At 43.7% G+C, this 20537-nt stretch overlaps 1 protein-coding gene and 1 long non-coding RNA gene across 6 annotated transcripts in view; one reads left to right on the top strand and one right to left on the bottom strand.

Annotated features, from left to right (window-relative positions):
- Positions 1–4351, bottom strand: part of RPS6KA6 (ribosomal protein S6 kinase A6) — a 59865-nt gene extending 55514 nt beyond the window's left edge. Inside the window, exon 1 of one of the 4 annotated variants that reach the window (XM_083595915.1) lies at positions 3610–4351. In XM_083595915.1, coding sequence (XP_083452041.1) covers positions 3610–3783 — 174 coding nt within the window. In that variant the 5' untranslated portion in view covers positions 3784–4351. Of the gene's footprint in view, positions 1–3569 lie in introns of all 4 variants that reach the window. The other 3 variants (XM_083595919.1, XM_083595918.1, XM_083595917.1) reach the window with 3 other exon arrangements.
- Positions 2381–13584, top strand: LOC310754385. 2 transcript variants are annotated; one of them, XR_014543786.1, is made up of 4 exons: positions 2381–3167; positions 5941–6021; positions 11060–11265; positions 12174–13584. It is a non-coding gene; the product is annotated as an uncharacterized lncRNA (long non-coding RNA). The 2 variants fall into 2 exon arrangements; XR_014543787.1 differs by lacking the exon at positions 2381–3167 and adding an exon at positions 3273–3450.
- Positions 13585–20537: the final 6953 nt, after the last annotated feature.

The raw sequence follows: 20537 nt of genomic DNA, 5'->3' as shown, positions 1-20537 counted from the left end.
TCTTTACCTTTTTTTACAGACCATGATTAAGGATTCAATCACAAAAATATTTCAAAGTGTATACTGCTATAATAGAGAATTGCACAGTAATTCAGTTCTCAGGAACAGCACTATGAACACATAAACAGCGAAGGTATAAAACACTAAGGATACAATCCTGCACTGTCATGCTGCTTAAATCCCACTGATTTCAATCCTATGCACACTTACTCTAGAGTTCAGCCCCATAATCTGTATGACTTACTTCCATGTATAGAATCTGGTGTTATTTAAAACTTCCTACCTCACAGAGAAATAAACTTTCAATTTATAGTCTCATACATTTACAACATAAAAAAATATCATCTTGAGCAATGAATGAGTTCTTCTAATAGAAGTGGACCAATAAAAACACTTGAAGAACAACCAGAGACTAGTCCCACCAGTTTTTGAAACAGTATTTAGATAAGAATGTTCATTAACATAGCATATAAATTTGCATTTAAGGCCTATTTTTTATTTATTAAATTTATATATTGCTCTGCATCCGATCTCAGGGCTGTTCACAAGATAAAAATACAGGATAAAAGAACAAAATAAATAGTTAAAACAAAAACAAAACATTAACCCCCCCCCCCTACAAACACATATATTCAACTCTCTTCTACCAATCTCAGGAACATGGGGTCTAGCACAAAGTTTCTATATTCAGTGGTATTCTGTACTAGAATATTATTACTTGCACAATGTGAATTTTTTTAAACTCACACTATGGAATCAATTTCCAGCAATAGCTACATTAGGACTAAGGAGATTCCAAAAGTTGCTGCTTATTTTTTTACCATGAAACTGCTGAGTATCTTTTTTTTTTCTTCAAAAAAAGTGTTCTGACATTGTTGAAACTATCAATTTTAATGCATCTAGAATGTTTGTTTAATGACATTTCTGATGGTGCCTGGGACAAAGGGAAAAGTCAGTGAGACTGCTAAAATTAAGCCACTGAAAGCCAAACAAAAGCCATTCTGACAAAAGCTGTTACAACTGGTAGAATGTAAAAGATCCTGACATCAAACAGTATTTGATAACACCCTGGCAATGGTAGTATATGATAGTTTTGCATACCACTTTACAGAGAAGATTTTATTCATCTGAACAATACTTTGAAGACTCTAACCTTGTACAGTGGTACCACGGGTTAAGAACTTAATTCATTCTGGAGGTCCGTTCTTAACCTGAAACTGTTCTTGAAACCTGAAGCACTTTAGCTAATGGGGCCTCCCACTGCCACCACACCACAATTTCTGTTCTCATCCTGAAGCAAAGTTCTTAACTCGAGGTACTATTTCTGGGTTAGCGGAGTCTGTAACCTGAAGCTTCTGTAACCTGAAGCGTCTGTAACCCAAGGTACCACTGTACAAGCTGTTTTCCATAATAAATGAGCTCTTGAGAGAATAAAAGGTTTACCAGCTTCTCCTTGGCTTAGAAACAGTTACTACATAGGTTCTTAGATCCTCTAAGGACAAATAAGGCTCAACGTGCAGGTGGTTTATAAGGATAAAGAAGAATCTGAAAGATGGGACAATTGAATGACTTTTAAGCTGAACCAGTCTTAAAGAGATGTTTAAGGAGTGGGGGCTTGTTTTGAGTGAAGCTTGGGGTGGGGGGTCAAGACTATGTTTAAGAACACATGATGCAGCACCCTTGCTGAAGCTATGCAGGTCTAAGTCTAATGCACTGCCTCATTGCGAGGCCATCTGGGACCCCCAGAGCTCTATTAACACAGTAATAAATATAGTGAATTTTATTTGAGGTGCTTGAAAGTAGTAAAGCAAAATCAGCTAAGCCAAAAACAGCATGACATCTTCCAAAGCAGATGCATCCAGAAAGGGTCATTAGTAATTCCTTATTTTTATTGCTAAGTTTTGCAGAACATTCCTTATGTCTGTTCCCAATTTATGTAGTTGACAGATGTCACCACACCTCTTGTTTTTAAACTGGAATGTTAGCATCACTCCAGTAGGACTGATACAGGAAATATGGCAGGAATCTATAGGTCATTAGGGCTACTTAGAGGAGACACCTCAAGGGCAAAGAGCAGCAGGCTCTTTTGAGAAGTTCAAACAAAATTTGTGGAATGGAAAGGACAATTTGGAGCCTTTCAGAATTAGGATATTAGATGCAAACCATAGCAAGATATTTCAGCAACAAATTCAAAATAGTTCATCTTCTTAAGTCAACAAACACTGAAGCAAAGAGGAGTAACTCACTACTGCACCATGGTGCCAAATATGTTTTAATGCTGAAGTAAAAGAGGTAATTTTTGTGAGAGTAAAGTATTAGTTAAGTAAGAACGAACTCAAGAGTCAGTGCCTTGTTGTGAAGGGGAGACAGCTAGCAGGGTAGAGGAAGGATGCATCAGACCTTGATGTCTGGTATTAACTACCAGGAGAACTAGGGTGAACAAAGTAGGAAGTGGTTGTCAATAAAAATAGATGGAGATGGATATAGAAGTGTAGAATGGAGGCATCTGGCAACTGTTTAGAACCGAGCATCTTTAGGACGCAGAGGTTAATTTGTCAAGGTAAGGATGAAAGACAAACAGATGTGGACAGGATCTGCCTTGGAGAGGAATCTATCTGGTAAAAGTACTTCAGTGAAAAAAAAGTGAAACCTGAGGCAGCAATAGGTAGATGGACAAGAAGAAAATGATAAGGCAATACTTTTTTAAAAACCAAGTGGTTGTAGAAAGGGGGGGACAGTTTTCAGAGACTTTTGGGTGTCACTGGATCCTGTGCAGTAAAAGAACAGAGACCTGGAATTCGGAGCTAGAGAAGATCGAAAAGAGAAACAAAAGGGAACAGCTTTCCGTTTCAGGATTCCCTTGCATTCCACTACAAAAAGTGAGTTAGCTCTAAAATTCCCGTTCTCTGATGGGGCTGCTAAATCGACTTTTGAATAAGTCGGGGTTCTCAGTCCTCTCAGGGGGGCAAGGGCAATTAGCAAGGCCGGAGTTAGTGAAAGAGAAAGAGAAGGTGCCAGCCAAGACGGCAGGAAAACGGGCGAGCGGAGGATGCGCGCAAAGAAGAGATAAGAGAATGACAGCGCAAGTTCAGCTGTTGATGGATGGAGGAATCTATAGAGGATTGACAGGGAGGCATGACGGAGAGGGACAGGTCAGAATAACGAGGGTATTGAAAATAAATAAATAAGGAGGCGGCAGGTAAGCAAGCAAAAGACAAGTTGAAGGATCAGGTGGAGTCAAGGGAGATGGGGGGGTGGCATGAAAGATACCGTAGGGAACGCATGAAAACGGGGTGGGGGTGTCGACTTGGTGTCACGAAACTCCTCTCACGACCCCGGCCGCCCCCCGCCAGCCCCTTCTCCCTCAGACCCCTCCGGAACCGGTTCCCGCATCCCTGCGGGGAGAGGAGGAGACGAAGCACCGAGGGATGGGAGAACAGCGGCAAGCCGGTACTTTCCCCTCCGCCTCCCTCACTGCCCACCACCGGCAGCGCCACGCACGCCCCCTCCTCTTAAGCCGGCGCTGCCTCTGCCTGCCGCCCGCCCGATCCCCCCTCAGAACCTTTTACCTCAAGTTCCCTCAGAAAACCCAGCCCGGGACTCCCTCACCTCTCCGCCTGGGCTGCTGCTGCTGCCGCCGCCTCCTCCTCCTCCGCCGGAGATCTCCATGAGGCCGGCGGCGGCGGCGGCAGGAGGCGGGGGCGGAGGAGGGCAGGAGGAGGGCTCCGCTTCGGGCTCAGGCTGAGGCTCCTCCGCGCCCTCCGGCGGCGCGAAGGGCACCATGACTGTGTGGCGGCGGCGGCGGCTGTCGTCGTCGTCGTCCTGGTGGCGGCCGCCGCGCTCCTCCTCCACCTCCGCCTCCTCCGCCTCTCCTCCTCGCTCTCGCCCAAGCGGCGCCGCGGCGGGCAGGGACGGGGCAGCCGTTCATGCTCTTCCCCTCCCCTCGTGCTGAGGGGACGGGAAGGAGGAGGAGGGGGAGGGAGAAAGGAGGGAGCTTCGCCCTCCCTCGCTCGCTCGCCTTTCCCCTAGTCAGCCGAAGCCTCCAAGGCTGCTGCGGTTTCGCTCATCGCTCCCAGCCTTTCCATGCAGTGGCCCGTCGAGGAGGAGGAGCTGCTGCTGCTGCTACCCGGGCAGGCGGGGGCGGCTCCGTGTTACGCCGACCTCCCCTCCTCCTCCTCCTCCTAACATGGCGGGAGGAGAAGGCCGTCGCTAAACCGGCGTCTCTGCTTTGGTGGGCTGTTGGGTGAGGGAGGAGTGATGTCAGGCCCGGATAGAGGAGAATTCCCCCTGCGGGAGGGGGGAGTTGCAAGCATCACGCGTAGGGTGGTGGGAGGGGGTGAGAAGGTAGAGTTGGGGAGGGAGGGGGAGGTGTGGCGTCAGCGATTGCGTGGGCTCGGGGAAAGGTGACGTCGGTGGCGATGACGTCGGCACCCGCCGCTTTTCCACCGCCACCCATCTCGTCTTCCTCTCTCCCCACCCCACCCCCCCACCGCACCACCACCGAAATGTGCAACGCTGCTCGGATCAGAGGAGGAGGGAGATTTGGCTGTTTTAAATAATAAAGGCTATTTTATACTCGAAATGAGTTTTGGGTTGGGTGAAAGGGGTAGCGGGGGGGGGGGGCGACAGGCAAGCAGTGGAAGAACTAATTTCCTTTTAAAAAAAGTTAAATAAATAAATCCAGATGCTATTGAGACAGTCGTGCTGCTGTTGCAACTGAAGCACCCTGAAAGTCTGGTGCCGCACAGTAAACCGGTTAGGGCTGCAGCTCCAAACGTTTGCTTCCCACTACCACCCCCTTCAATGTTCCATTTAGTTATTTCGTGGAATTTGCATACCTCTTGACTAAGAAGAAGAAACCTCAAAGCGGTTTACAAAAAGAATAAAACAATAACATCAATAAAACAGCTGCGACATATTAAAAGAGTGATTAAAAAATAGCTATAAGCTAAGGACCAACCAAGTTAAAACACACCAACGTGCTACATATTTGGGCAGGCTTGCCTAAACAAGAATGTTGGGTTTTGTGTTGTTGTTTTTTTAAAAAACGCAGGCTTCAAAAAGAGTACAGTGAAGGCACCTGTCTGACGTCAATAAGTGCCACACGTAAGGTGGATTTCTTACAAGTGCAGAATGGGTATTATGTGGCACCTGTAGCAGTGCCAGTTCCACAGATCAAAGCAAGTCCGGTATATGGCGTAAGGCAATCTCACACGTAAACTGCTCCCAAGTTGTTAAAGGTTTTACATACTTGAACTTGGCCCAGTAGCAAGTCAACAACCAGTACAGGTCTCTGAGCACAGGCATTATATGCTGACAAGGTCTCACTCCTGCCAGCAGTTGTGCCACAGCCTTCTGGATCAAGTGCAAAGGAAGCCCCATATGGAGCACATTGTTGTAATCCAATATTGGATGTAAGCAATGCATGAACTGCTGTGGCCAAGCTTTCCCAGTCCAAGGTGCTTCTAGCCTCTGAGGCTGCCTTGGTCTCCAGTGACAAAACTCGATCCAGGCAAACCCCCAGACTGTCAACCTGCTCCTTCAAGGGAAGTGCAATCCTATCCAGAAAAGGCAATTGACCAATTTCTCAGACATGGGAACCACTCACCCACAGTGCCTCTGTCTTGCCAGGATTCAAGTTCAGCTTGTTTTTCCTCATCCATCTCATCACTGTCTCCAAGCACTGGTCTAGGTACTGCATGGCTTCTCCCTGTTCAGATGCTCACTATGCTCCAAAAAGTGGCCTAAATTATATTGAATGAATGCACTTACTAGAGAATGTGCTTACCAAGTCCCAATGAACACAGGAAGCAGATCCTGTAAAATTAAGTTGCAACAAGAGTCTTTGACGATTTTGTAGTCTTAAGACAACTACCTCTCTGAAGTAAAAAGTGATGGGTGAAAAGATATATGCAAACTGGGACCTTTCTTCCACACCAGGTTTCAAGGACCTGCTTCTAAGAATGTTCAGAGTGCCTTTCTCCAACACTAAGGCCTGTGTACTTTACTGCTGATTGCAAGGTGGGTAACCAGTAAGACATTGGGCTTAGCACCACATGCAAAGTTCAGTTTTTGCCACACCATATTATCCCTATCTCCATAAGCTCTTGAAGGGAAATGTATCACAAGACAAATTTTGTATGCACTGGTTGAAGATATGCACTGGTTGGCTGAAAGTTGGCGGAATAATATTTATATAATAATTACCCCCAAATGCTCAAAGAGTGTCACATGAATTCTGATAGTTATTGTTAGAACATCCCTGCAATGTGAGTTACTATTATTATCTTTGCCATATTGGGGGTGGGAAAGGTTTAGTGACAGCAGGCATACAACTAACTCATTCTTCTTTCGTAAAGTAGATTCAAAGCTATTTAGAACTTAAAAGTTAAGAACCAGTACCTTGAATTGTGCCTGAAACTGAATAAGCGTACAATGTAATTCTTTATGAATTGATCTAGTAATATGCATCCTGCTATCCACACCAGGCAGAATTCAGCTTAAAGAATTCTGAAGTTTCTAAGTCATCTTCAAGGGCAGCCCCACATATAATTTACCACAACAGTACAACTGGAAGACTAACAGGGCTGGAAGACTCACCATAGCTAGGCTATCCCTAACCAGGAATGGCTACAACTGGGCAAATTAACCTAAGCTGGTAAAAGGGACTTAGTATCACTCAAGGTTTCATTAACAGAGCTGGATCAAGGAGTATTCCCAGACTGTGCACCTGCTCTTTCAGAGGGAGTGCCAAAACATTCAGAACAGGAAAAACAGCAAGCTCCCAGACCCGAGAACCACCTACCCATAGCACCTTAATCTTGTCAGGATTCAGCATCAGTTTCTTGGCCCTTATCCAGCCCTTTACCTAATCCAGACAACAGTTCTGAAATCCTTTGAGATGTTTGTAGGCTGTCAACTTCCCACACACCTCTCCCTGGCATTTTTCCCTTTTCTTTTCTTCAGCCTTCCAACCTTTTGCCATCGCGTTCATCCTGCTCGTCTCCACCCCTTGCTTATAATATATTTGCTTTTGGGTGAAAGGCAGTGGTTGCGGCAGAGCAACTGCAAATGTTCTTGGGCAGTACTAATTATCTGGGTTTAGCCCACGTTTTGGGACTGAACCAGCCTTGATCTCCCTGATAGATTTCCTTTATGAAAAGCAACCCTGTGTTACTCAATCTTTAAGTTGTGTTTGATACCATTAACCATTGTATCCTGGACCAGTTGTTCAGGATGGCTATCAGAATCACTGTATTACTTCAATTCCTGCCTGTGCTGCTGATTCCAAAGAGCATTGGCAGAATGCTCCTTGGTGGGTGTCATTGTGCTATAGGTTCTGCTGCGCACTATTTTGTCCCCAATGCTATTTAGCATCTAAATAATTGAGTCAGGAGCAGTCATTCAGAGTTTTGGAGCACAGTGTCATCACTACTCTGATGACACACAGCTCTATTTCTCCATAACATCTTAATCAGGACAGGCTGTGCAAGCCCTGGACCAATGCCTGAATGCAGTGAAGGACTGGACGAGAGCCAATAAACTAAAATGAGAATCATAGAATTGTGGAGTTCGAAGGGCCCACACGGATCATCTAGTCCAACCCTCTGCAATGCAGGAATCTTTTACTCAACATGGGGCTCAAACCTACGACCTTGAGATTAAGAGTCTCATGTTCTGCTGACTTTATGTTTTGCACCACATTGATAATTTATATGCAGGGGCTATTATAAATATTTTAAATAATTAATAAATAATTACTCAATGCCTACATCATTTCCCACGTTATTTGGCTCTAGAGTATTGGTCCAACAAGTAGATTAGGACCCACACATGGTCTGATTTATGGTGGGTCTCATCTGTTGTGCTAGATTTCTGTTTGTTTTTTTAAGAGTAGCAGGAAGGGAGAGTGCTCTTGTGCTTGAATCCTGCTTGTGGGTTTTCCACAGGCATCTGATCAGCCACTGTGAAAACAGATGGGCCATTGGCCTGATCCAGCAGGCTCTTCTTATGTTCTTATCAACATTAAGATGAAATCTTTAAAAGGTTGGTGTTTACTACTCTGGATGCTTTATAATAAACCTTATAAAGCCTGTTCTCAATCCTTTGTAATGACTCTTCCTGAGCTGAGATGCCCTGCAATCAAGGCTAAGTTTGCCTTTGGATGTGTGAAAATGCAAGCAATGTAGAGAGGTGTATGTTTTCCAGAGATGTGCATTCTGCAGATTTTCACACTTCTGACTGTGCATTCCCTTTCTCTGAATATTGTGGTCTCTTGTTAGGCTTCCCACATTTGCATTTGTATCTGTAGATGTGTGCAGCCAACCATGGCCTCACAAAGTAATATGATAAGGGCCCAAAGATGCAAATCCCCAGTTTTCAATTGAGGCATGGCTAGGCTTCAGCAAAAATTTTAGCACCATTCCTATGATTACTTCTCTCTCCCACCATTTCCTGTGACATAGCAGAGGAAACAGTCACTGCAGCCACTTGTTTGGGCATCTGGCTTGGCTTCTTTGTAGGAGCTAAAAGGTGTAGGAGAAGCAATATTTATTCCTCCTGCCCATGCCATTTCCTTGAAACAATCTGTGCCCAGTGACCTTAAAAACTCATGCTTGGGTGACTAACTAGAAATACCTAATGCAAGGCAGGGACTGTTTTGGGCAGATTTGCACAAATACTATGTTTGTACCACATTTGTGATGGTACACACTACACAAACAGGGCTCCTCCAGTCCAGATGACCATTCATTCTGATTCGCTTGCACAGTGATTAGACTATGTCCAGTCTTTATTGAGCATTCATTCTAATTTTGTAGGTGGTAGTTACATGACAATGAATATTCATCCTCGATTGCTTGCAGGTGTTTACACGTGTTCCCATTGATTATGTTTTCCCCACACTTTTCAGTATTTGCACATTATTTTCCTAATAGCAAAAGTCATTAAAAGTCATCATCTGAGGCCCTCCTTCATGTGCCTCCTCTGAGAGAGATCTAGAGGACGGCAATAAGAGAATGGGCATTTTCTGCAGTGGCACCCTGTTTGTGGAATGCTCTCCCCAGAGAGGTTCACCTTTAGGCACCATGCAAAAACATTCCTCTCCTCCCAGGTCTTTGGCTAATTAAACAATCTATGACCTTTTACACTATGAGGGGACGTTATTTTTGTTTGTTATTATGGTATGTATTTTGTGTGTTTTTTATTGTAACAAATCTTTGGATGAAAGGCAGCATAGAAATTTAATAAAAATAATAAGAATATTAAGAAATGGATTTGTTGCATTAGGAATGCAGAGCATTGAATCCAGTTTAATTGTACAAGCTTAAATTTCCAGTATGCACTTGAATCTAATAATAATAATGAGAGTCATATGTAAAACATTTATTTCTGCTCTCCACTGTTTCCCAGCTACAAACAGGGACACACTTCTGTGCTTTACCTAACACATAATATTTTCCCCTATCCCCCTTCAGCCCCATCAAGGCACTTTATTTTTAGGGCTACAGCGCTTAGTATATTACTGTAATTTGTTAGACTAAAAGCATCTTTCCTCAATTAATCAAGTAAAAATTGCCCTGATTCAGCGCGCGCGCGTATGTGTGTGTGTGTGTGTGTGTGTGTGTGTTATGAAAACCTAATAAACTACCACAGAAATTCCAGAGGATTACCAACAATCCAGAATTAAATATATTATGAATCAAGGTTTTCAAATCATCACACACACACACACACACACACACACACACAGAGAGAGAGAGAGAGAGAGAGAGAGAGAGAGAGAGAGAGAGTTTTAGCCAACTAAATGTTACTCAAACTAGATCCACTGAAATTAGTGGAACTAAATTACTCGTGTTCATTAATTTCAATGGGTAAATTCTGAGGAGGACTAACATTGGATATAAGCTAGCTAACTAGGAAAACTGAAGATAATAAGCATCATCTTTCTCTTTTGTCTTATATAGGAAGGAATGTGCCTTCTGAGATTATGCCTGCTATAACTCACACATGCATCATTTTAAAACAAAGAATGCATGTTTTTGGCATCATACATATATTTGTTTCTTGTTGTTGTTGCTTGGTCGTTTAGTCGTGTCCAACTCTTCGTGACCCCCATGGACCAGAGCACGCCAGGCACTCCTGTCTTCCACTGCCTCCCGCAGTTTGGTCAAACTCATGCTCGTAGCTTCAAAAACACTGTCCAACCATCTCGTCTTATGTCGTCCCCTTCTCCTTGTGCCCTCCATCTTTCCCAACATCAGGGTCTTTTCCAGGGAGTCTTCTCTTCTCATGAGGTGGCCAAAGTATTGGAGCCTCAGCTTCACGATCTGTCCTTCCAGTGAGCACTCAGGGCTGATTTCCTTAAGAATGGATACGTTTGATCTTCTTGCAGTCCATGGGACTCTCAAGAGTCTCCTCCAGCACCATAATTCAAAAGCATCAATTCTTCGGTGATCAGCTTTCTTTATGGTCCAGCTTTCATTTCCATACATCACTACTGGGAAAACCATAGCTTTAACTATACGGACCTTTGTTGGTAAGGTGATGTCTCTGCTTTTTAAGATGCTGTCTAGGTTTGTCATTGCTTTTCTCCCAAGAAGCAGGCATCCTTTAATTTCGTGGCTGCTGTCACCATCTGCAGTGATCATGGAGCCCAAGAAAGTAAAATCTCTCGCTGCCTCCATTTCTTCACCTTCTATTTGCCAGGAGGTGATGGGACCAGTGGCCATGATCTTCGTTTTTTTGATGTTGAGCTTCAGACCATATTTTGTGCTCTCCTCTTTCACCCTCATTAAAAGGTTCTTTAATTCCTCCTCACTTTCTGCCACCAAGGTTGTGTCATCTGCATATCTGAGGTTGTTGATATTTCTTCCAGCAATCTTAATTCTGGCTTGGGATTCATCCAGCCTAGCCTTTCGCTTTTGTTTCCTTATGCAAGTTGAATTGACTACAGCTCATACAATCAAATGATTAAATGTCTTTAATGTTCTCTACCTGTTGTATTTACCGTATATTTTGCTGCCATTGTGCTGTCCTTACCTGTGTACTCTACTTTCAGTGGAGAGGCATCACCAGCTTCTGGGGGATCTCATTCTACCTAGCTGCTGCCAGGAGGGTCACTGCTGCTGAGTTGGAAAGGGAACTGGAGGTGCAAATGAGTGCTGGAGGACAAAAGGGGCGGCGACACACAGATGATCCTGGGAGGTTTTCCAAGCAAAAAACAAGAAACTTAGTTGATTTCAACAAGAGAGGAGGGGTTTGAAGGTGAGTAGCTTTCCTTGTGTGTGGTTTTTGGGAAGCCAATCAAAAGATCTTCTGTAAGACTCTCTCTCTCTCTATATATATATATAAATATATATATAATAGAAATAGGTGAAGGCAAAACATTTGCACATTCCAGAGGTCCCAGGTTTCTGAACAGCAGGTGTGGTGAGCCACTCCCTTGTTCATGACAATGAAGAGATTGTGGTGGGTAATGTTCTCCCATTGGATTTTGTCCTCTGAAGTCAAGTTGCTGCATAACTGCTATGCTTGTTTACAAGCAAAACAAAATAGCAAAACAAGCAAAACAAAACTGTGTGAGCCAAGGTAGCAGGGCAATACCTGGCAACACCTGCTTACAAACAGACGTCAAAATTTCATGGAAATGTTGCCCTTTAAGATTGGCTCTACCAACGCACATTCGAGGGTGTCTTGATAGTTTTGCTTTCATATGGCATCACTTGCGACTTTAGAGCATCACAGAAGAAGCTAGCAAGTGAAGAGAAAACAAGGCACTTGGGTCTGTCATTCCCCCCTCCCTACTTTTTTGTAACATTGGCAAGAATGATGGAACAATCTGGTCCACCACATGGTTCAGGAGAAGATTCTCTCTCTCTTGTTCAAAGGCAGTGTTCACATTTGTAAATCTGGGTACAGGCTCCAGGCTGTTGTAGCGTTGTTTATCTGAAAATGTTGGGAAGAACTACATGTTTTATTCAACTAACCATAATAATACACTGTAACACAGCTACGTGATTCTAAAAGAGAATTGCAGTTCATGGGTGCTGATATATCTGCCTTCATGTAGTCATATCACAAATGGCAATATGAGTTGTTTTAGCAAAATATATATTGTGACTTATTCTGAAGTTTAGAAATTTGGACTGAATATTGTCTGTTTGTTTTTGAAGGCCATTTGCAGCAGCGTTTGGCAGGTTGCAAGAAAACTCAACCTAGAACTCAAAACAATCATGGGTGTAGGTCATGGGACTTTGGGACACAAGTATCACAGGTGGATATAACCAGCAAGCAAAGTAAACCATGAGCAGCAAGCCAAAAATAAACCTTGGTTTCTGCTCATTGTTTGGTGAGAAACAAACCATAAGCACTGGTTCAGATATAATTGTAAGCAAGCCTATGAGTTGCTTGCTTGTTTGTTTACCACATTTATGTCCTACCTTTTCCTCCAAGGAGCTCAAGGGGGCATACATGGTTCTCCTTCTCCTCATTTAAGCTTCACAACAGCCCTATTAGGCTGAGAGGCAGTGACTGGCACAAGGTCACCCAATGAGCTTTATGGCTGAGTAGGGATTTTAACCCTGGTCTCCCAAGCCATAGTCTAGCATTCTAACCACTACACCACACTAGCTTTCATTGTGTCAGAATCTGGGGAGCATAGGAGTCAGCTCCTAGAGGCCGTGGGGACTTTGGCCCCCACAATAAAATATCTGAGGCTGGGCCCCCACACAGTTGATGGGCATTCCCATTCAAATGGTGTGTGTGCACTGTGCCATGTGATCAATTATGCAGGGCGGGGCTTATCTGGGCCCCCACAATATTTTATTCAAGTTGGCACCCCTGAGAGGAAGTGAACCTGGCACTAGTCATAAGCGGTGCACACCCCCCCACTACTCATTCTCTAAATATTTCCCAGCTTTATGCTACAGGGAAGACCTCAAAAGCAGTTAATCCTAAAGCAACAACATTTCCCATATTTTCCATGATGAATTACTGTCCATTGGCACATATATTGGCCTGTATTCAAGTAACTAATCTCTCTTGTGGCCAAACAAAGCACTTTCCCACTAATTTTTTCACCACTGTTAATTCATCTACAATCACATTAAAGGTTAAATTGTTGTCCATCTGGATGTTGTCCTTTATCAGACTCTCCTGCCTTGTCCTGCTGGCAAATTTCAATATGTCCAGATCATGGGTATCCTTAAATCTACTGGCAGTTCTGCAAAAGGTCCTTTCTTCCTCTGCTTCCCACTCCTGGCATAGACTGGAAGGAGCTAACTCCTTCTATCATACAAATTGCTAATCAAAGGTCTCCAGAGATATGATCAAGAGGGTCAATCCATTCAGACTGTCTGCCAGTAATTCCCTTTCCACTTCTTCCCGGCCCAACCCAGTCACAGAACAGCTGTTGTATGAAAAAAATAAAAGCAAACAATGAAACATATCCTCCAAGTGTCCCTATTTTCCAGGGACAGTCCTAGATTTACAAAAGCCGTCTTGGTTTCTGATTTGATCTCGGAATGTCCTGCTTTTTTAAGGATGTCCCTATTTTCATTGGAGAAATGTTGGAGGGTATGGAGTCATGTGACACACACACACACACCCCGAGCAAAGGAAATAAGTAACTATACAACCTAAAAAAGCCAGGGTGGCTATCTAAAGAACTTTTAACTGAGTTAAGATTAAAAAAGGATGTGTACAAAAAATGGAAAAGGGGGGAAACCACCAAAGAGGAATTCAAACAAATAGCCAGCATGTGTAGACACAAAGTCAGAAAAGCTAAAGCACAGAATGAACTCAGGCTTGCTAGAGAGGTTAAAAGCAACAAAAAAGGCTTTTATGGGTATGTTCGTAGCAAAAGGAAGAACAAAGAAACAGTGGGGGCACTCAGAGGAGAAGATGGTGAAATGCAAACAGGGGACACAGAAAGGGCTGAACTCCTCAATGCCTTCTTTGCCTCAGTCTTCTCCAATAAAGAAAACAATGCCCGACCTGAAGAATTTGGAGCAAATGATTCAGCAGAGGAAACACAGCCCAGAATAACTAAGGAGATAGTACAAGAATACTTGGCTAGTCTAGATATATTCAAGTCTCCAGGGCCAGATGAACTGCATCCAAGAGTATTAAAAGAACTGGCAGATGTGATCTCAGAACCACTGGCAGTCATCTTTGAGAATTCCTGGAGAACAGGCGAAGTCCCGACAGACTGGAAGAGGGCAAATGTTGTCCCTATTTTCAAAAAGGGGAAAAGAGAGGACCCAAATAATTACCGCCCAGTCAGTCTGACATCAATACCAGGGAAGATTCTGGAGCAGATCATTAAGCAAACAGTCTGTGAGCACCTAGAAAGGATTGCTGTGATCACCAATAGTCAGCATGGATTTCTGAAAAATAAGTCATGTCAGACTAACCTGATCTCATTTTTTGACAGAATTACAAGCCTGGTAGATGAAGGGAACACAGTGGATGTAGCCTACCTTGATTTCAGCAAGGCATTTGACAAGGTGCCCCATGATATTCTTGTAAAGAAGCTGGTAAAATGCGGTCTTGACTATGCTACCACTCAGTGGATTTGTAACTGGCTGACTGACCGAACCCAAAGGGTGCTCATCAATGGTTCCTCTTCATCCTGGAGAAGAGTGACTAGTGGGGTGCCACAGGGTTCTGTCTTGGGCCCGGTCTTATTCAACATCTTTATCAACGACTTGGATGATGGACTCAAGGGCATCCTGATCAAATTTGCAGATGACACCAAACTGGGAGGGGTGGCTAACACCCCAGAGGACAGGATCACACTTCAAAACGACCTTGACAGATTAGAGAACTGGGCCAAAACAAACAAGATGAATTTTAACAGGGAGAAATGTAAAGTACTGCACTTGGGCAAAAAAAAATGAGAGGCACAAATACAAGATGGGTGACACCTGGCTTGAGAGCAGTACATGTGAAAAGGATCTAGGAGTCTTGGTGGACCACAAACTTGACATGAGCCAACAGTGTGACGTGGCAGCTAAAAAAGCCAATGCAATTCTGGGCTGCATCAATAGGAGTATAGCATCTAGATCAAGGGAAGTAATAGTGCCACTGTATTCTGCTCTGGTCAGACCTCACCTGGAGTACTGTGTCCAGTTCTGGGCACCACAGTTCAAGAAGGACACTGACAAACTGGAACGTGTCCAGAGGAGGGCAACCAAAATGGTCAAAGGCCTGGAAACGATGCCTTATGAGGAACGGCTAAGGGAGCTGGGCATGTTTAGCCTGGAGAAGAGGAGGTTAAGGGGTGATATGATAGCCATGTTCAAATATATAAAAGGATGTCACATAGAGGAGGGAGAAAGGTTGTTTTCTGCTGATCCAGAGAAGCGGACACGGAGTTCGAAAGCACATCAAAGTGCAAGTAGATAAATAGATTACTATATGTTTGAAGCTGCCCAGAGTGGCTGGGGCAATCCAGTCAGGTGGGCAGGGTATATATATATAAATAAATAAGTATTATTCCATTATGGAATAGGACACCCCTATTTTCATTGGATAAATGTTGGAGGGTATGATGAAGCATCTACAAATAATATAGGGATCAGCCCCTACCTTAGATTTATTTATCCATTTAACAAAATTTATATACTGCTTGACTGCAACAAAACCACTAAGTGGTTATATTAAGGATATATTGAGACTATAAATAAAAACAGTAAAATCAAGTAATTAAAAATATTTTTAAAATAATTAAAATCAGCAGTAAACTACAAAGGGAAGAGAAGTAGGATAGCGTATGGAAGGGACTTTGCTATGCAGTTATGCATCCTGGTTTTCCTTTGCTTGTTCCAAATCCGGGCTGTACGTAGACAGGGACTGGAGTGCATGAACAGCAGCCAATTTGCTTTGAGATGTGCCGTTTTTCGTTCCATTTTTAAATTATCCATTATGAGACAAGCCTTCAGTGCTATTTGCCCTCGCACTTGATGCTACATTATGAGGCGAAATAATTGTAAGTGCACTTTTGCTATATCACCTTCATTATAACAGCTAATCCATACTACTCCCCAGCTCAGATGTTATTGTTCTGTTAACTGGTTTCCTATCAGAGAAAGTGGAGAGAAAAATCATTTTAGAGAGACCACTCATTTTAGATTGATTGCTTTGTTTCTCAACAACCTTGGTTTATTAGCAGTGTACTTGTTGAGTTTTAAATGAGAACCACTCTCTCTCAAAACAACATGGTAGAAAATGTTCTCTTTGCAATGTCATGATATTGCTATGAATTGTTAGACTTGTTACTGACTTTCTTTGTGTAACTTAACAATGAGTTCTGATTGCATGCTATTACTGGTGGTTGACAGGAGGGCATGGAAAGCTAAATGAGAGGAGACTGGGACGAGAAACAAAATTCAACAGTCCTTACTGATAATAGGCACCACAGAGTTAATAATTTGTCACTGCACTCTGCCTCTGGTGCCACTTTTAAGAGCAAGGGCCAACCTTAAGATTTTCTGAATAGACTGAGACCTAGAGAAGACAGGGTCCTAGTAGGAAGTGAAAAGATTAGGCAGCTGGCTAATTAGGGACCAGAGAGAAGATCAGCAGGGGAAAGCCATGCCACAGGTTGCTTTTTTATCTCTATGGGAATTAAACATTTAAATGAAGCTGTTGGGAGGGGTCATTAGAAGGTCTGGGGTAAGGTGCCATCATTATGCTGATGATACTCAGCTCTGTTCCTCCCCAACAACTAAATCAGAAGAGGTTGTGCAGTGCCTGGGCTGTCGCCTGGATGTAGTGTTGTGAATGAAGAAAAATAAACTGGAGGTAATGAAATGCAGTCTACTGATCTTTCAAATAAATAAACAAGTGGGAGTAATGGAAAGGATCAACCAAAGAAAGGGGCGCGCACACACGTGTGGGGGGGGACTCAGAAAGGTTAGAGACAAGGGGGTCTAAAAATGGGAAATTTGCAGTCAGGTGGCCCAATGTATAAATGAAAATTAGTGGGGTGGGAATTGTTTTGAATTAGCTAGAAGAAGCTTTCATTGCAGGTGCCTAGAAAATATACAGGTTTTACAAAGCGTGTTCTCCTTCATGGAGAGCACGGGTTGCGGTGGGGGCCGACAGGACACTCCAAAGTTGTGGGGTGGGCTAATTGATCATCGGCCACTGTTGTGATTGGGCTTCCCTTGGTGTTGGGATGAAGTTAATGTTGCCATTTGTTGATTGACAGCCAGAAATGCTAAAACTCCCTGCAGGAGGCATAGAGCTTCCTCATTTCGCCCCGTGCATCGGATTGCCCGTCCCCCCTCCCTATATTTAGGGTTGTTCGCATTGACCTTGCTATGCCTGTCATGGGGTCGTCTGCTCTTGGGGCAGGGGCCCGGTAGGAATTTTGTCCGTCTGGCTGATTGGCTGGGGCCATTTGGTTTTTGCCTACTCCGTAGCAAATCGTCACAACTTGTAAGGTTGTGGTTAGGCATTGGTTTATGGTTTGGTTGGTAGAGGGGCATGGATTGGCTGTGCCTGCCCCTCTAATGCTGCTGCTGCAAGGGATTCCGTTAAAGGAATACAGGGGCTCACTATTGCTTTTGTCCAACCCTGTCAAGGGGCTAGGGCCACGCAAGAGCCCCTGGTTGCATTTGGGGAGGGCTGAGGGCAGGTTCCCTGCTCTGTCGCTACCCCCAAGTGTATTCCCCTTTTCTGACTTTTGCAGGCGTGCAGAATGTCAGTCTGTCCCCCACTGGGGGGCAGATAGTCGCAACCAATGCCTAAGCAACCACTCACATTTTTGTATTTTAATAAAGTTGTGGCCAAAAATTATGCCAAAAACCTTAAACAAAATTTCTGTGTGATGTGTGAGTTATTTGGGGTGGCCCTGGGGACCTCGACACGCAAGCTGCTGTTATGACATAAAGTTCCATACATCTGCATAATTTACCTAAATTGCTTTCTCTCTTTTTTCATAATGAAGGCTTTAATCACACTCCCTTGCCTTCAGATTCATCGGTGGGTTATATCCTCATTGTTATTCTTTGGCCCACATTGCTTAACTGCATCAACTTTACTCTCAGTGATGTCACCCACTAATGGACATTTAATCTTTCCTTCACATTCCAGCTCCTAGTCTTGATTTACTGTCATAGTACCCAGTACCCAGAATTCTCATTAACGCTCCATTTCAGGAATGCATTCTTTTCCAAGAAAGCATTTAGGACACTTTTATGTCTGTGGTTATACATGATACGAAACGGAATGCATCTTAAAGATACATATAAGGCTAAATTTGTTCATAAGAGTTTTCCTAGATCCTAGTCATCATTTAAAATTATTGCGAGAAAAATCTCAAGGTTCTCTTGCATACAAAACAGATTCTAACGGGAGAGAGATAACAGATTTGTATTACATTGATTTTCTCCCCCTCCTTCAAAGGGATTGGGGTTGCATCCATAGGGTCACTCTGTTTGTCCCCATAATGACCCCCCTCAGGTAGAAACAACAAAGAGTAGCACCTTAAACACTAACACATTTATTGTGACAGAGGCTCCATGGGCTCAGGCTCCCTTCATCAGCTGAATGCAGTGGAATCTTAGTTAGCAGGTATATAAAGGTGAAAATAGTAAGGTGGGAGCTGAATGGCAATTACAGTGAGTTACTTACATGTATGTTAAATAGGCAAACATTTACTTTTTTACAGCAGCAGATTTGTGCATGGATTATAGTGACAAGAGATTCCAACTAAACATCAGGAAGAACTTTCTGACAGTAAGAGATGTTCAACTGTGGAACAGACTTCCACAAGAGGTGGTGGAGTGTATTTCCTTTGATGTTTTTAAGCAAAAGTTGGATGTCCATCTGTCATGGATTTTTTAATTGAGATTCCTGCATTGCACGGGGTTGGGCTCAATGTCCCTTGGGTTTCCTTCCAACTATACAGTTCTGTGATTCTACTTTGCATTGCTGAGATGGTTGTGTTACCACCTATAGTGCAGCTGGAAGGGGAAAAAAACAACAAAAGCAAAACAAAAAACAGCAGATCCCCTGGCACTGGTAAGTTAATTAAAACCTGTAGCGTGACCAAATAAATAAATAAATAAATCTGATGAGTCAATTTAATGCACAAGTGATGACATGGAACTTTTTAATGAACCTCTGAGGTATGTTAGGCACTATGAAAAAGAGAGAGTTATTTATTTATTATACTCTACGTGCTGATTTTCATCAACAACAAGAAGTTCTTAAAGCAGTTTACATAGTACAAGTTGGTTTAGGAGAGGTTTCGAGAGCAGTGGGTTTTCACATGTGGATCTCCTCCTGCAAGTATACAGTACTTGCAGAGAGCATTCCACATCAAGGATGCCGTCACTGAAAAGACATCCTCTACACCTCACAGGTTCTCAGTGAATATGACATGAAGATATATCAGAATGTATAGTACCTGTCTTCTATGTAACACACACACAACCTGTAAAGGAAATGACACCCCACACACTTTGGAAAAACTGACCCAGAAACATAGATCATTGTATTTTAATATATCATTGTATTTTAGTATTCTGCTGGAAGCCGCCCAGAGTGGCTGGGGAAGCCCAACCAGATGGGCGGGGTATAAATATATTATTATTATTATTATTATTATTATCATTATTATTATTATTATTATTATTAGTGTTGCCTTATATCATCCTGATTCACACATTAAGCTGGATGAATAGCTCAGCTGGTAGAGCATGGGACACTTACCGTATTTTTCGCCCTATAGGACGTATTTTTCCCCCTCCAAAAATGAAGGGGAAATGTGTGTGCGTCCTATGGGGCGAATGTAGGCTTCAGGAAGCTCTGCGCAACCCTTGGGAGACTGGTGTGGCTTCGCGCTGGGCTCCCAAGGGTTGCGCAGAGCTGCCTGCGCTCCTGGGCTTCACGCAGCTCTGCGCAACCCTAGGGAGCCCGGGGCGAAGCCGCGCCGGGCTCCCAAAGGTTGCGCAGAGCTGCCTGCATTCCGAAGCCTGGGGTGCACTGAAGAGCGCGTCCGTGCTTCGCGCAGCTCTCCGCAAGCCTGAGGAGACCAGCGCGGCTCCCTAGGCTTGCGGATAGCAGGCTGTTCTGGGGGCTGGGGTCGGGGGAAGCTCAGGCTTCCCCCGCGCCAGCCCCGTGCCTGGGGAGGGAATATTTTTTTTCTTTATCCCCCCCCCAAAAAATAGGGGCGGTGCGCCCTATGGGGCGAAAAATACGGTAATATCAGTGATGTGGGTTCAAATCCCACACTGGGCAAAAGATTCCTTCATTGCAGGGGGTTGGACTAGATTACTCTTGTGGTCCCTTCCAACTCTGCACTTCTATGATCAGCTATGTGTGTTCTATGGTCCATGATCACTTTATAGCAGGGGTCAGCAAACTTTTTCAGCAGGGGGCTGGTCCACTGTCCCTCAGACCTTGTGGGGAGCCGCACTATATTTTGGAGAAAAAAATAAATGAACAAATTCCTATGCCCCACAAATAACCCAGAGATGCATTTTAAATAAAAGGACACATTCTACTCATGTAAAAACACACTG

Source organism: Podarcis filfolensis (assembly GCF_964270895.1).
Source record: "Podarcis filfolensis genome assembly, chromosome: Z".
Taxonomy (NCBI): Eukaryota; Metazoa; Chordata; class Lepidosauria; order Squamata; family Lacertidae; genus Podarcis; species Podarcis filfolensis.
Note: the sequence above shows the minus strand (reverse complement) of the source record. Positions and strands in the feature narration are given on the sequence as shown.